Source organism: Capra hircus, chromosome 5, assembly GCF_001704415.2.
Source record: "Capra hircus breed San Clemente chromosome 5, ASM170441v1, whole genome shotgun sequence".
Classification (NCBI taxonomy): Eukaryota; Metazoa; Chordata; class Mammalia; order Artiodactyla; family Bovidae; genus Capra; species Capra hircus.
The window spans coordinates 11769266-11787023 of NC_030812.1; the positions used below are offsets into that span (position 1 = coordinate 11769266).

The 17758-nt window shown below is 37.5% G+C and overlaps 1 protein-coding gene across 3 annotated transcripts in view; it reads left to right on the plus strand.

Moving 5' to 3' along the window:
- METTL25 (methyltransferase like 25) overlaps positions 1-17758 on the plus strand; it is a 130511-nt gene that overhangs the window by 75006 nt on the left and 37747 nt on the right. For all 3 annotated transcript variants that reach the window (XR_001295652.2, XM_013963711.2, XM_013963710.2), the window contains exon 8: positions 3657-3730. Coding sequence is in view for 2 of the 3 variants with exons in the window: in XM_013963711.2 (XP_013819165.2) it covers positions 3657-3730 (74 nt within the window). In the remaining variant the exon portion in view is untranslated. The remainder of the gene's footprint in view (positions 1-3656; positions 3731-17758) is intronic.

Consider the following 17758-nt stretch of genomic DNA (forward strand, 5'->3'; position numbering starts at 1 on the left):
GAGAATTAAATGAGTGAAAGATGTAAAATGCTTAAAACAATGTCACGTAGTAAGTGTTCAATACATATCAACTCTTGTTACTGTTTTAGGTGATTAATTATGATCATGAAAATGAAAACTTAGTTTCATACAGTGCTTACCAAAGTTCAGTTCGAAGTTTGCTTTATCAATTAAAGTGCCACATACATGGCCTCTGAGGTGGGGACTATTATCTCACAATACACACAAGAAAACTGTTAAGTAGTGAACAGTGAGATTTGAATCTCTGACTCTGGAGCCCAAGCTCTTGACTATAGTACAGATCAAAACAGTGGTTCCTGAGGGGTCTGGAAGAGGAAAGAGCGTTAATCATAGTAATGCCCCAGTGCATTTGTGCTCTGCTCTTCAGTTGCCCAAGTGCTTGCTCATGTTTACAGCCCATCTTGTGAGTTAAGTATTCCCCAAACTTACATGAGAACATGATACAGAGCACAAGTTTAATAGTACATTCTAGCTCAATTAATTGTAGAGTTTTTCCAGCTTAGTGCCCTGTCTACTAGACCTGGAACATGTATGTCTTAATATACATATACATCCTTTAAGAGTGTCCTCTGTCTGCTCCCTCTCATTTTAAAATTCATTAAAGTGTTAAGTTGATTTATCATCTGCAAAGGAAAGAAAGTAAACTCTGAGGCACATCCAGCTTTTTCCTGGAATAGTCAGGCATAGGCTGCTCGGAAGATGTTGACTTCTTTCCCACTTACCCCCATCTGTATTTACCAGGATGGATAGTCCCGGTTATTGTAGGAGTGCACATTCGAAGGCACTTCATAACTCTCTTTCCTTTCTCTTAGGAAACAGCTGTAAAGTTCTTTACTCAGGGTTACTGGGGAATGGTGATTTATTCTATCCTGTTTGTATTCCTCTGTGCATTCCATGGTTGTATGTTCTCTTGCTTAAAGTATGTTTCTTGGGGTTTTGGTGGCCTTTATATAGTCAGTTTTTAATTATAAATAAATATACATGTATTTGTAAATTATCTGAATATCATTTTATATAATTTTTCTAAAAGGCGTGGGAAAGGAGTGCTTTAAGAGTTTCTTCTCAGCTTTCCTACATGAAAGTGTATAATAAAAAAATTGATGATACCCCATCTTTGCCAAAATGTGGAAGAAGCAAAATAGCATCGTGGCTTGGTAGTGGGACATCAGATCCAGGTTTCCTCAGCTCAAACAACAGCTTCAATATTTTTAGAAATTTTATATAAAATTTACATAAAATTGAAATTCCTATCTATTATAACTAATCAAAAAAAATTAATTTTGTAAGCAACTATAATTCTAATATTTCACTTCATTAAATATTTCCCAGAATGTCTTAAATTTCAGTAGAACAGTATGAGTAGGTATTAATATATGAAAAGGGATTTCAACATTTCTGTGAGAGAACTAAAAGGATTTGGGGGAAATGAGGGACAGATAATAGAGATTGTAGGTACTGCAGAAAAGAATTACTCAAGATCAAAAACTATCAAATAGAAAATATATCCAGAGATGGGAAATTCTTAATGAAATTTTTGGAAAACTCTTCAGGAAATGAAAGTTTATAAATCAGAGATTTTGTCGTAAGTCAAGGAGTTGTGTTTGGAAAGAAATTTTGTATAAGGAGTGTGCCTTTTGAAGGTTATAAATTTTAGTGTGGGCACTCAAGTATGTATATGTCTGTTTTTCAGTGAGTCATTTAGGAGTTGGGTTGGAAACTGTGGTATTACTAATACCATTTCCTACTAGAAACACCCTTCTCACTGGTCCCACCATCCAGTGAGCATATAACTTGTGTTCAAAGTGCTCTCTCAAGATCCAACAAGTCAGATGTTCTCCAGTGACTTAAGAAGGCAATGCCATCAGGTAAAGACCCAAGAAATAATGGTTGACTCTCAACTGCCAACTTGAGATTTTTTTTTTTAGTCTTAGTATCTGGGACACACAGTGTAGGAACTTGATCTTAAATGGGGAAGCAGGGCAGTAGAATAGGTTTCCTGCCTCAGCACGTAGGCAAAATGTTTATTTTCTGCTAAACTCCACTTGAATCCAATGTGTTCTCAGTTCAGTTCAGTTCAGTTCAGTCACTCAGTCGTGTCTGACTCTGCGACCCCACGAATCGCAGCACACCAGGTCTCCCTGTCCATCACCATCTCCTGAAGTTCACTCAAACTCACATCCATTGAGTCGGTGATGCCATCCAGCCATCTCATCCTCTGTCGTCCCCTTCTCCTCCTGCCCCCAATCCCTCCCAGCATCAGAGTCTTTTCCAGTGAGTTAACTCTTCGCATGAGGTGGCCAAAGTACTGGAGTTTCAGCTTTAGCATCATTCCTTCCAAAGAACACCGAGGGCTGATCTCCTTCAGAATGGACTGGTTGGATCTCCTTGCAGTCCAAGGGACTTTCAAGAGTCTTCTCCAACACCACAGTTCAAAAGCATCAATTCTTCGGCGCTCAGCTTTCCTCACAGTCCAACTCTCACATCCATACATGACCATTGGAAAAACCATAGCCTTGACTAAACGGACCTTTGTTGGCAAAGTAATGTGTCTGCTTTTGAATATGCTATCTAGGTTGGTCATAACTTTTCTTCCAAGGAGTAAGCGTCTTGTAATTTCCTGGCTGCAATCACCATCTGCAGTGATTTTGGAGCCCCAAAAGATAAAGTCTGACACTGTTTCCACTGTTTCCCCATCTATTTCCCATGAAGTGATGGGACCAGATAGTTGAAAACAAATGCTAGTAACAATGTGGGGCTCAGAAGGAGAATTGAAGTTACAAAAGGATAACTTATTAGATATGCACGTTTCATTGAACTCTATCTTTAAAACAGTTTTTACCTTATTTGACTACTCAGAGGTATTCAATTATTGTTGAACTCCTTCCATGCTTGCTTGTTTTTCTTTTTTTCCAACAGTAACTTGACATGGAAACAGGGTTATTATTCCTGATACTTGTGTTGAATTTTCTATACTATCAGTATTAAAAGGTCTTTGGCCGCTATTTACAGTTTCTTAGTGTAAGAGTACATCTTACATTGCCACGGTGAAGCATTTTTCTTTTATGTATAGTGCTTTATTACCCTCTACTTCTTTGAAACTATTATGCATCATTAAGACCTTCTTCCCTACCTTTGGACCTTCATGGACACTTCGCACTTCTTTTTCCCTAGGAAATGACCATATTTTGGAATGTCCTCATGTAGTGTAGTGCTTTTCCTCTCTGGCTCAGCATCCTAGGTTAAATCTCTAATCCACATCTATGAGGAAAGACCCACATTCTCTGCTCTTTTGCACACACCCTACTTCTCTCTTACACAGTGCTGATGCAGTTGTGAAAGTTTATTTCTACGTTTTTAAATGGTAAGCACTCCATTTGGGACGTTAGCTCATTTTTCTTTGATTATTCCTTTTCTACTTCATTCACTACTACTTCTTTTATAGTTTCTTCTATTTTCTCAGTGAGAATTAGCCCCCAGGTACATTTTATTTAGAATAGAAGAGTAATAATATTATCCTCTATGTTAACAGCAAACTCAGGTTTCTAACATTCACTTATGGTCCCGACTCTCAAGCATTGATTTAATTTCTGTTTTTTAGTTGTTTCTTGTGCTCATATCTATATGCTTTTTTTTAGCTACCTACTGAGTCCCTCTTCTATCGTGCCGTACTCCAGGATATTATTAAAGAGTGTTATGGCATCACCAAATGGTATGATGATTTTGTTACAATAATAATAACTATTCTGTGTTATAAGTGAAGTGACTGTTCATTTTCAGGTGAATTTATTCAGGGTCACTGTTATTAGTAGAAGGAGCTTTGAATTTGAGCATGAAATAAGAGTTCTAATGATTCCCTTTTGTACTGAAAGGTTGTTATGATGATAAAGTTATATATGGTTATATATGTAAAATGCACTTTAGAGTGTGAGAAGTAATGAAATGTTATATATTAGTAATTCAGTGAATATAATATGAGCAGGTGTGTGTGTATTTGTGTGTAAGTGCTCAGTCGTGTCCGACTCTCTGTGACCCCATGGACTGTATAGGCCACCAGCCTCCTCCATGGAATTCTCCTGGCAAAGAATACTGGATTGGGTTGCCATTTCCTGTTCCACGGGATCTTCCCAACCCCAGGATTGAATCTGCGTCTCTTGTGTCTCCTGCATTGGCAGGTGGATTCTTTACCACTGCACCACCTGGGAAGCCCAAATATGAGCAGAGGTTATATCGTAAAAGTTTCACAACCACTGGAGCATGAAACTTAAGTAATTAGAACAGACATCAATTTTAAACAGCCATTGTGGCCATTCATGTCTCTACTGGTAAAATAGTAGCCCTGCATATGTTTTGTTTTGCTTGTGTTTTCCCCAGATAATAACTGCCTATACACAAAGGCAAGGGTTAGGAGAGTTTTTCATAATAGTGGTTTAACAACTGCTATACTCAAGCATATATCTGCAATCCCTTTGGGTTTCGTGAGTTTATTCCTAATAGTTATAATTTTAGGATTCTTATTGCCATTTGGTTATAATGGAATTATTCTTAAAATTAAAATAGGATAGTTTTCAAGTTCTCAAAAACAAATCCAAACTCATTAATAGGAATGGAAGCTATTAATATTTTTAGATTAGGTATAATTTCTCTCTAAGAAAAAGGTCTTTTTTTTTAACTAAAAAAATTATGCCATGTAAACATCTGCATATGCCATTAATTTAAATTGTCATTTCTATGTAGTTAACTCTCAAATCTGTATCCCACTATCCATTCTCTTTTCCAAATATTAATCTTCAAAATGTCAAGAAATGAATTTCTCATGGTTTCCTGTAAACTAATTCCTTTCTCTTTCTAGAAAACTGATTTCTTTCTCACCCCAAGATGTTAACTTTGTTGGCAAAAGTCACAAAATTGTGCAAATTCATGTTCACTCACATATTGTCTGCCTGCCTTCCTTTAAGCCCTCAGATCTATTCATTAGTGTGTCTGTTGTTCTGTTGTCCTCTTAATGCCTGCTTAAAATCATCTAAACTCTTTCCTAAACCTTTCTTCTCACTTAAAAATTCAAATCTCTCCAACCCTCCACATTCTTGCCTGCCTTGATTACTGAATAGGTGTTATTTATTATAATACTTTTTTCATTCCAGACCTTTATTAACCTTTCAGCCACATTTGATCATGCAATAATTGCTTTTCCCAGACTGCCTTCCTCATTATCTTGCATTAAGCTACATTCCTCTAAGTTTCCTCTTCCTACTCTCAACACTCATCTTTCTTCTTTAAGTGTTCTTCTTACTTAGCCCCTTGATGTTTCTAGAAATTCTCTAGTGTTTTATACTCAGCTGCTGTCTCTTTATATTTCTTCTTTCTCTTAGCAAATACTGTAAAAGAGATAACTTACATCATGTATCCAGCACTTACCTCTTTTCTGAAGTTCCAATCTACATTTCTCAGTTTGACTCAAATAGCTTCACTTAAGTACCTTAAAAATACACCAGATTCAGCCATAGCCAAAAAACAAAGTCAGCTTCCCCCCGATTCTATCGCTGTTTCTTCAGTCCTTTGACTTCTTTTGTCCTTTCTGAGGAATGTCATGGCCATTATTAATCTTTAGGAATCTTAAAATGATGTTTGCTTATTTTCTTTTCCCAGTATCAAGCCACACATTCTTATAAGTTGCCAAGACTTGTACTTGTTACATTTTTTGACACAGGGATTGTTTATTGTGTGGCAGGCAGTCTATCAAGTTCTGAATGCATACTATGGATCTAGTATCCACATAGGAGTCTTTCATAATCTAGTCAGGATGGCATATGCAAAAACCAAAGAAAATAAGAGAAACCCACATCTGAGAACAGCAGACTAAGTAATTAGAGCTAACTCTCCATCTGAGAAAAGCTGAAAATGCTGAGATGTGTATATATGCATGTGTGTGGTGAGTGTATACAAGTATGTGTGTTTGTGTGTATGTGTGTATTTAAATTTGTTTTTAATTGGCTGGTGAACATCAGATACTAGAAAGGAAATTAAAAATTATCAGATATTAGGAGAAGATGGAAACCAAGAGAAATGAGCTCAGCTTTAGATTTTCATTCTTCCCCAGATGCCATTTCTTAGATACACAAAAGGCAAGTTCCCTGGCAGTCCAGCAGTTAGGACTTAGTGCTTTCATTGCCAGGGCCTGGGTTCAATCCTTGATTCAATCAAGGATTTAAGGTCTCACAAGATGTCCAGTGTGACCAAATTTAAGAAAATAAATGGAATAAAGCAACAATATCAGCATTAACAGAAGAATGATAAATAGCAGCAGTGTTTATAAGAGCAGTAATCTAAACAGAGTGAGTAAAATGAACAAAAATTTCATTAATAGGAGAACGGATAAACTGCAGTAGAATACTGTGTCTTAGTGAAAATGTATGAATTACAACTACATGCATCAAAGTGAATGAATATTGTAAACATTATAGAAAAATTCCTGTAGGATGGATCCATTCTTATAATTTGGAAACAAGCACAACTGTATAATTATGCAGGAATATGAAATATGTGATAAGCAATCAAGAAAAGCATAGCAATGATAAACACAAGCCTTATTCAGTGGTGTAGCATCCTGTGGGAGGGAGGGCAGTTGAGTACACAGAGTGATGAGGTGGGGAAGGCGAGGGGCACATAGGAATTTCTAAAGACTGGTAATGTTCTGTTTCTCAGATTTGGTATTGCTTACAGGAGTTCGTTTTATTGACATACACACTGTATTTTTTAAATCCTTGCTTTTATGCAGTAGTAATAAAATTATAATCTTGTTTCAGGCCACACCTCAGGGTTAGTTGAGCTACATATTATATCCCTAGTATCTATTGTAATACTTTATTATAGTAATAAGGAGAATTAAGATAAACTGGTTAAAAGCTTGTCTTAAGTCATACAGCTTAAAAGCACCACAACTAGGACCAAATTTGTAGTCCACAAATGTTTTCGCTATCCCATGCTTCTCTTTGGACTATGTTTAATATGAGTTGAGTTACAGGTCTCCTTGTAAATTCTTTGGGATATTTTTAATATGAGTTGAGTTATAGGTCTCTTTGTATTAGCAATGTAACAAGGTTACCTTGATTGGAATCTCTAGCCAGCAAGAGTACTAAAGATAGAAATAAGATCACGTAATAATTTCTTTCGCATTTTATTTAATTTTCCTTGCTAACTAAAATATATTGTCTTCAAGTGATTCCCACTTGAGAATACTTGAAACATTGTTCTGAAAGTTCTTTAAGTATAATTGTTTATATTAGAGGTAAACTTTTTTCATGAACTTAAATTAACAGAGTATCTTTACTCTGTTGATTGTACTTGTGACTTAGCATTTAACATTTATGTTAAAAATTAATAATTTGTATAATTTTTAAGATGTTATTATTAGTCCTTATCTGGAAACTTTCTAAGGGAATAAAATGCCAAAGAAAGCATTTCATGGAATTAAAAATCCTTCAGAACACTTCAAAAGAGGACAGAGAAATAGATATATATACTTTATAATTCTCTTTCATACTGAGTCCTATAAACCGCTATATAAGAAATACATCATTTCTGATCCCTATAATTATTAATTAGTTTAATTTTCATTATGATTTTGCAGTAATCAGATAAATATTTGAAAAGCCAGGTCATCAACACTGGCTCACAAAATTAAAGGTAATTATTTAGTCCCTAACGTGTAGTCAAATTAGCAAGTCAGTATCTTTTAAATTGAAAAGTAGTTTGAAGATTTTTGGTACTTCCTTAAGGGATTTCCATTTTCAGCAAAATTTTATAAGTCTTAAAAAAAACTTAAAGTTTCCTTGTCTTTCAGTATATATTAGCATATAAAAGGCACAAAATAAATAATTTCATAAATATTTTGTGATAATAGAGAAACTGAATTTTGATACTTTCTGCTTATTTTATTGAGTATATCTCTACTTTACCCTTTCCTAAAATTTCCTACACTGATGTTGCTTCTTTGGAAAATGCCACAAGTAAGCCATGTTCATTTTGTGGACAGCATGTGGATGGTGTTGGATTCACTGGAGTAGAATTTTAATTAGATCTACTGCATTCACTTTTATTAAAAGAAAGAATGCTCATTCCTTTTTAGCATGCTAAACATGCCTTCTTCTGACAGAGGGCCCCCTTTCAGTCTGTTCTTCAGATCCCATCATTTATCTTTCAGAAACAGTCATGTCACTTTTCTTACTTCAGTATGTTTGATAATTCCTCTTCTTCATACTCAAAAACTAACATATCCTTATTATGGCATTCAGGGCCATTCATCAGGTGTCACTGATGTCCTTTCCAGCCTAAGTCACCCCTTTCTTCCTTTTCTGCACCCTAAGCAGCTGCTCGTGCACATCGTTTGTAGATTATTCATTTCCTACGCAATTAATTTTGCACCTCCTGTGTGTTCTTAGAGCTCCTCTGCCTACTTGAAATCTTCGCCTCCCCATTCCTGTCATCCTTTCCTCCCCTGACCTCTGGCAGGTAAAATCCTTGGGTTTCCTTAAAACTCAGTTTAGAAAACATCTCTAGTATCTTACTCTTCTCCTTCTCACTCTCTTCTCCCATAGTACTTAATCTGTTTGATTCATTGCTCTTATCCAGTCTAAATGTACAATTTAATAATTGTGTCTGCTCCTCTGCCACCTAGTGAGCCCTGGTGGCCAGTTTTTAGCTTTATTTAATGAAGTCATATATCATCATGGTTAAGAACACTGATTCTGAAAATCCTCTTTGGACCCATTTTCCCCTCCAACTACTATCTCTTCTTTCCTTTACTGGGAAAATCCTTGAAAGGGCTGCCAATTTCTTTCCCATTTTTGCTTGAATACCAATGAGACTTTACTTCCATCACTCCATCAAACTCCCCCTTTTAGGATCACTTGTGACCCCACAGTAGTCATGTACAGATGTTAGAATCAGACCTTAAAGAAGGCTGAGTGCCAAAGAACTGACACTTTCAAACTGTGGTGCTGGAGAAGACTTTCGAGAGTCCTTTGGACTGCAAGGAGATCAAACCAGTCAATCCTAAAGGCAGTCAACCCTGAATACTCTTTGGAAGAACTGATGCTGTAGCTGAAACTCCAATACTTTGGCCACCTGATGCAAAGAGCTGACTCATTGGAAAAGAATCTCATGCTGGGAAAAATTGAAGGCAGGAGGAGAATGGGTTGACAGAAAATGAGACGGCTGGATAGCATCATTGACTCAGTGGAACATGAATTTGGGCAGGCTCCGGGAGACAGAGAAGGACAGGGAAGCTTGCCATGATGCAGTTCATGGGACAGCAAAGAGTCGGACATGACTTAGCGACTGAACAACAACAACAGTGACCCCATATGGCTAAATCCTGTGGTCAGTTCTCAGTCCTCATCTTACCTAGCCTGCCGTCAGTATTTCATAGTTTGCTACTTTTTACAGAAGCACTTTTTCTTATATGCTAGAGAAAGCCCCTCTTAAGATAGTCGCTTTTTTTTTTTTTTTTTGCTTTTTTCATTTCATTCTTTCGTTTCATTCTTTTTTTCCCCCCAGTGTATTTTGCTGACTCCTCTCCTCTTTGAAAGCGCTCATTGTTAAAGTGCTTTCTTCTGTCCCCACTAACCAGGTCATCTCATAACATCACGTGGCTTTCAATACCGTCTTATGCTGATGCATCTCAAATCTGTAGCCTAATCGTTCTTGTTCCTTCAAGTTGTGTCTGACTCTGCGACCCTGTGGCCTGTACTCACCATAGTCCAGTTCTTCTAGTTGTTCTGGTCAGGAATTCTGGAGACAGTTTTGACCCCTCTCTCTCTCACTGCCTCGATCTAGTCCAGCGATCTCGTAGTCTCTCTAATTAAACATATCTAGCATGCTACCACTTCTTACCACCCTCAGGGCCGGCACTCCACTCTAAGCCACCATCATCTCTCATTTAGGTGACTACAGTAACCTCCTAATTACTCTTCCTGCTTCTGTTTTTGCCCTGTTGAGTCTATTCTCAACACAATAGCCAGAGTGATCCTGTTAATACTTTTAAGTGAGATCTTCCTCACAATCTTCCTATGGATTCTTATTCATGTGGAGGTAAAGCTGATTATTTTCACTATGACCTACAAAGCCTTATATGATGGAGCTATCATTACCACTCTGATCTCATTTACACTAATTTCCCATTTATTTGTGTCTGTACTGCCTTCCTTGCTATTACTTAAAAATAACAGGAATACTCTCTGCTTTAAGGTGTTTCCCTATTCTCTGCTTGGAATATCATCACCAGATAGCCACATGGCTAGCTGACTCTCCTTCAGTTCTTCACTCAAAATTATCCTCTCTGTGACACCCACCATCACTCCTGTGTAACATTTTATATCCACTTTCTCTCCTCTGTCATCGGCTTCTCATTAGCTCTTATGCTACACATAATATACTGAATGTTTTACTTACTTGTCTCTGATCGTTTCCCAATTCAAATGATTTTTGTTTGGCTGGTTTCATTCACAAGTCATGGAACCTTGTAATCTGGCTCCAGAGTATTTTAGAAGTGACTTTGAAGAGAGATAAATCAGATCCTGATTACTCTATAAGAGTATTCTTCAGATTGTTGTCTGAAGAGCCGTGATTCTGTAAAAATCCTTTGAGAGAAAAGAATTTCTTGATCAAGTAAATGCTTCATGCACTGTCATCCTGTTTAAGATTCGAATGCACATTTTTGTTTTAAAGACTCTCAGTAGTCTGCGGAGAGACAGCAGGGTGTAATGGCTAACAGCACCGCCCCATCCTCACTGGGTGATAACACTGTGATCTTGGGCACATGACCTAATGTCTTCTGCTTCAGTTTTCCAATCTGTAAACTGGAGTGAAAAATGGTACCTACCTCAAAGAGATGTTGTGAAAAGTAAGTTAGTATATATAAAGTCCTTAAAATAGTGCCTGGAACATAGTGAGGCATATTATTATTGAAATTAATCTATTGAACTTTGTTGAAACGTGTTTATTTGCTCATATGATATTTTTTCCTCTCAAAACTATGCACACACGTAATTAAAATTTGTAACACTGAATGTTTTATGGGGCATACTCTAAGAAGCACAGAAAAATCTTGAAAATAATTATTATAACTCATCTGTGGATCTCATTTGTGATTAGTATGATTATTTGATCATTTGTCTTTCAGTTCCAAAGGAAATGACAATAGCAAAATAAGATTGTTTTGATTATTTTGTTTAATATCACATATATTGTTGATAGTCAATTACAGAATACTATGGAGTATTTTCTGTTACATACAGTAAGTCTCAGTTCAGTTCAGTTCAGTCGCTCAGTCGAGTCCGACTCTTTACGACCCCATGAATTGCAGCACACCAGGCCTCCCTGTCCATCACCAACTCCCGGAGTTCACTCAAACTCATGTCCCTCGAGTCGGTGATACCAGCCATCTCATCCTCTGTCGTCCCCTTCTCCTGCTGCCCCCAATCCCTCCCAGCATCAGGGTCTTCTCCAATGAGTTAACTGTTCACATGAGGTGGCCAAAGTACTGGAGTTTCAGCTTTAGCATCGTTCCTTCCAAAGAACACCCAGGACTGATCTCCTTCAGAATGGACTGGTTGGATTTCCTTGCAGTCCAAGGGACTCTCAAGAGTCTTCTCCAACACCACAGTTCAAAAGCATCAATTCTTCGGCTCTCATCCTTCTTCACAGTCTAACTCTCACATCCAGACGTGACCACTGGAAAAACCATAGCATTAACTAGACGGACCTTTTAAATCCAAAACTGGAACATAGTGCAACAAACATCCTTTCCTTTTGGTGACTAGTCCTTGCTCTCCTGTTACTTTCATGTCATGTCTACCTGATGACAAAATTTCCTATACCTGTCAAAGCTCTAAATGTTAAAGAATAAATTATTTAGGATCAAGTTATTGTTACATAAATATTTAGACATGTAGACAACATAAATTTAAAGTTTTTATTTTTAGTTATTAAATATGAACAGTTAAAATTTATTGGAATACATCTCCTATTGAGACAGATGGGTGTGGCCTTTATAATACCTTTAGTAAGGAAACTATTTGTCAACGATTCTCCAGAGGATCTTACACCTCATAGCAATGCAACATAGTAATATGAGTGAGAGGTATGCCTTTTCTTTGCCAAGTTAGAGCAGAAGGGCCATCTGTGAAAGGAGATGTAGAAAACAGGCATTTTCCCAGACAGATGAGTTTAAGGAAAGTGGGTATAAGGAAGTAGAGGATTTGGAAACATTTTTTTTTAATCAGCCCCAATGGTGTACGCCTTTAAAAGTCTTTGCAGATTCCTCACAGCCAGTGAAGACCACAGTTTTAAATCCCTGCATTTAACCTTACTGCATTCCATGGTAAGTGGTCAAGCCACTTATATAAGCAATAAGAAAACCAAAACTTTTATTAATAACAAGTCAAGGTACTTATTTAAAAAATAAAATACCAAAACAGTTATGTTACCAAAGTCATAATTTTATAAAGTAATATAAGTACTACCTTACCTAATATTTCTGTAGCCCTTTACAATTTACTGTTATTGTGCATTATCTCATTTACGTCTTTCTGTTGAGCTGTTAACTAGATGTTACCTCTGTTTCATCTGTTTTCTCAGTGAGAAAGTTGAAGTTCTGAGAGCTAATTTGTTTACTGCTGCTGGAATTTAGATCTGTTGACTCCTTGTCCAAGTGTTTTGTTTTGTTTTGTTTTTTCCTAGTACAATGCAATTTTAGAGAGTATTCTTGATTAAAATTAGAGCATTCTTGAAGTCTGTATGAGAAAGAGTGCTGTTGCCAGGGAGGCCAAAATTTGGATTGTGGCCTCAGTTTTCTCTTACTCTGCTGCCATTGTCCTGTTAATCAGTCTGCTTTGTGTTAAACTCTACCGTCTATGATCTGAGGCTCTGTCTGAGGCCTTGAAGATAACCTGACAAATAATCTGTGGACCCTGCCATCAGGGAGCTCATTCATAGTAGAGTAACAAAGACAGGTATACTAAACAGGTAACTATGTGCTTCTCTGCATTATTAAAAGGATTCTAGCATTACTCTTTCTCAGGAGGATGGTAAGCAGTATTGCAAATTAGTCTAGTAGTCTTATCACAGCAACTGCCACCCATTATTTGACATGGTTCCCACGCTTTCTGGACCAAGTAACCAAGGGCGTGTGGTCTAATAAGAAAATTTATATAGAAAAGCCATTCTATACAGTGGAAACATAGGAGTCATGTACAGTAAAATCTACCTATGAAAATTCCTTGCATTTCCTACTGTAGGAAAGTGCATAGATTCAGTATTATAAACCAATATCATAATTAAATGTATAAAATGTTTAAGTGTATATTGTTTGCCTGTATACAGTATAAAATACATACATAAAATGTTTCACAGTATTTTTCATGACATGCCATGCGTACATACTTGAATTCACGTACATTAAATGCTTCTGGGACTCAACTCATCATTTGATCTTGTGACAACCACCTTTGGTAGGTAGTTTTAGGATATAGGATCAGAGAGAGGTTTTGTGTGGGGTGGGGGATTTTGGTGTGCTTGCTTGCTTTTTTCAGACAGAAAAACTTGAACGTTTTCCTGTGATAAGACTCAAGTCTCAGTAAAGAGAAGTCAAAGATACTTAATAGGTCAGAGGAGACAGAACGAAATGGCCTCCAGATCCTTGATCTTAGGCATTTTCTTACAGAAAACAATTATATTAACTAGACTAATTATATATAAGTATATATGTGGCCTCCCTGGTGGCTCTGTTGCTAAAGAATCCACCTGCAAAGCACCAGACCCAAGTTTAAACCCTAGGTGGGGAAAGTCCCCTGGAGAAGGGCATGGCAATCCACTCCTGTATTCTTGCCTAGAGAATCCCATGGACAGAGGAGCCTGGTGGGCTACAGACCATGGGGTCACAAAGAGTTGGACACGATTTAGTGACTAAACTGCTACGTATTAATTATACTAAGTAATTAACAGAGAGAAGGATTTATTTACATACATGTCACCAAAAATTAAGATTACAGTGATTCTGTGATGTCATAATATGTAATTATAAAAGGCAGACTCCAACCTTTAGTGTTAAGTAATGAGAAAAATGCAATTGGCACTTACTAAAAATTAAAATTAAAAGTGGGATTGCCCTATATTCCATTTACTAACAATCCTATTCTGCCCTTGTACTTTCTGAATAGTATTGAGATTTTTCTTTTACTTGCCCTTCTTTATTCTTCTTTCTTAATTATTAGAATTGTAATATTTATCTTTGAAACTATAGACTCTTCTAAAGCCTGATGAAGGAAGTAGTCTTTTTCTTGTAGCTGCAAAAGAGCAGGTTGCACTCTTCATTATAAACTCTCTTTGAAACTATTATTTTTAAGAACATTGTTTTGTAAGGTACCCAGACTTTAGGTATTAGCACCATGTCTGGCAGAAGTAACTTTTTTTACCTCCAAAAATTCTAAAAGCCTGATTCATTCTACTTAATCTTATGTTGCTTTGGTAATAATATTTAAATTGATGTTCTGTTTTCTATACTATATTCTTATTTCTTAAACCAAAATGGACTTACTGATACTTTCCTCTCTTTCCATAGCCATAAAAGTAATAAAACCATTTTTCAGAACGTTTTTAATAATAGCACTCTATTTTCAAGTACAATCTTATGTAGAACCAAATAAATTTAATAAATTTTAGAAAAGAACATTTTTCTTACAGTTATCCTTTCATATTTCATGGAAAATTGTAAATCTTAGAGTACCTCTTTGAAGTCCTTAAGAAAGCAATTTTTTAAAATTGTTTAACCTATTTCTAAATTTTAAGTGTTGGCCTAATTTTAATGTTACTGTATATTCATCTCTTTTATCAATATTGCTCTTCACAATACTGTTGGAAATTGAGACCTTTTGAAACTCAATTCTTCCTCTAAGAAAGTTCCCCTTGTCAGTTGCAGTAGCTGAAGTGCTCCCTACACTGAGCTGTATTCTGCTCACCATCTTGCGCTTATCACATTGAATTCTAACGTTTCTTCACCTGTCTTCCCTCATAAATTGTGGACGATTCTACCCCTAGAATGCAGCACAGTAACAGGAAAATGACCACTATTCATTGAGTGTTTGTCAGATACTGAGCCAAGCACGCTATATAGACTCTGTTATTGAATCTTCAACCTTCTACTGCTAAACAAGGAGAGACAAGAGAGGCTTTTAAGTGGTAAATAAGTGGTAGAGCAAGCATTCAGACTCATTTCAGTCTCAGGTTCACATGGACTCTGCCTACTTCTGTTGGCCTGTAATACAGAGGTAGGTAGTATTCGTCTGGAATTTAACAATATCAAATGTGCATCTTAGTGCAGTGCTGTGCACAGCACTGAAGTTGCTTCAGTCATGTCTGACCTTCGTGACACTGTGGACCGTAGCCTGCCAGGCTCCTCTGTTCATGGGATTCTCCAGGCAAGAATACTGGAGTGGGTTGCTGTGCCCTCTTGCAGGGGCTCTTCCTGACCCTGGGATTGAACTGGCATCTCCTGTGGCTCCTGCATTGCCGGCAGACTGTTTATTGCTGAGCCACCAGGGAAGCCCTTTGAAGTGCTATGCCAGAGTTAATATTTAATAGTAGTTAATATCCTAGATGCTGAAGCCAGACTTCCTGAATTAAAACGTGAGCGGTTTACTTAACCTCTCCATTCATTAGTTTCACCATCTTTAAAATAAGGATAATAATGGGACCTACCACACGAAATAGTTGTAAGGATTAAATAAGTAGGTGCAGCCAAGGGCTTAAGAGTCTCTGGCATGGACTTCCCTGATGGTCCAATGGTGAAGAATCCGCCTGCCAGTGCGGGAAACACGGGTTCGACCTCTGGTCTGGTAAGATTCCACATGCGAGGCAACTAAGCCCAATAAGAGAGTAGCTCCCACTTGCCACAGCTGGAGAAAGCTTGTGCACAGTAGTGAAGACCCAGCACAGCAAAATAAATAAATAAAGAGTCTCTGGCACATCGTAAAAATGAAATAAATATTAGCTGTTTTTATTTGTTTTGTTTACATTGCATTTTCCTTATATGTTTTTCTCAGTAGTTCTCTCTCTATATATATATATAAATAAATATATATTTTAAATTACACTTGCTTATTTGTATGTGTAAGCCTGCCTTCCTAAATTTTGTTTACCTGACTAGCAAATAGATCTATTTATTGTATTAACACATCTCATGTTGTAGTCTAACTAGATGTTTTTGTTTTTGCAAGCTGCAAGAGATATTTAATTATTTAATCCATGTAGTAGGATCCTCGGAGAAGGCAATGGCACCCCACTCCAGTACTCTTGCCTGGAAAATCCCATGGATGGAGGAGCCTGTTAGGCTGCAGTCCATGGGGTCGCTAAGTTGGACATGACTGAGCAACTTCACTTTCACTTTTCACTTTCATGCATTGGAGAAGGAAATGGCAACCCACTCCAGTGTTCTTGCCTGGAGAATCCCAGCTGCCATCTATGGGGTCGCACAGAGTCGGACACGACTGAAGTGCCTTAGCAGCAGCAGCAGCAGCGGTAGGATCCTGCTAGATGTGCGATACGACTAGAAGCACAGAGGCATGAGCAAAACAGGTCGAAACTCTGCTCCAGCTGCTCAGAGCAGTGAACTCATATATTTTTAAATATCATGCCTCTGTCAGTAAACATTTCTGAGTAGACACCCCCAAAATGAATAGTTGTTTATAAGTGATTCATGTGTCTTTCCGCTAGTCTGTTGTATAGATTTTTAAAATAAACTGAAAAATTAAAATTAAAACAATAAAGATTTAATAGAAATTACAGTTCTAATATTCTCTTTTCCCTGGGATATGTTCACCCCTCTTTGGAGTCCACTGACTCTAAAAGAGTAATCACGTGAAGGAAAAGTTCTGTCAGGAGCCTGACTTCATCTGGAGAGCCAGAGAAGATTTTCCTAAGAAGGCAACATTTAAGATAGAATCTGAAAAGGATGAATTTGAGATGACCTAGGCAAAAAAGTAAAGGGCGAAGTGTAACACAAATAGTGTTTATAGCCAAAAGCATAGTGTGTTCAAGAAACTGGTAAGGCTCTCATTGTGGATGGAGAGGCGGTGTCCTAAGAGTGGTGGAAAGGTTTTCAGCAAGGAACAGGTGGAACAAGGCTTATTATACCCTGTGGCTCAGCTGGTAACGAAACTGCCTGCAATGCAGGAAACCTGGGTTCGATCCCTGGATTGGGGAAAATCCCCTGGAGAAGGGAACGGCTATCCACTCCAATATTCTGGCCTGGAGAATTCCATGGACTGTATAGTCCATGGGGTTGCAAAGAGTCAGACACGACTGAGTGACTTTTGTTTTCACTATAAGCATTTAGATCTTAATTCTAATGGTCATGGGAAACTCTGGAGGAATTTAAAGAGAAGTAACATGATCAAATAATCACCTCCCTAGTTCTATTTGGTTGATATTTTTCTCCCTTATTGTGGTGGTGGTGGTGGTGACTTAGTCATGTCTGACTCTTGCAACCCCATGGACTATAGCCCACCAGGATAGAGAAATCCATGGGATTTCCCAGACAAGAATACTGGAGTGAGTTGCTATTGCCTTCTCCAGGGGATTTTCCTAATCCAGGGATTGAACCTGGGTCTCCTGCATTGTAGGCAGATTATGTACCTACTGAGCCACCAGGGAAGCCCCCTCCCTTACTGCTGCTGCTGCTACT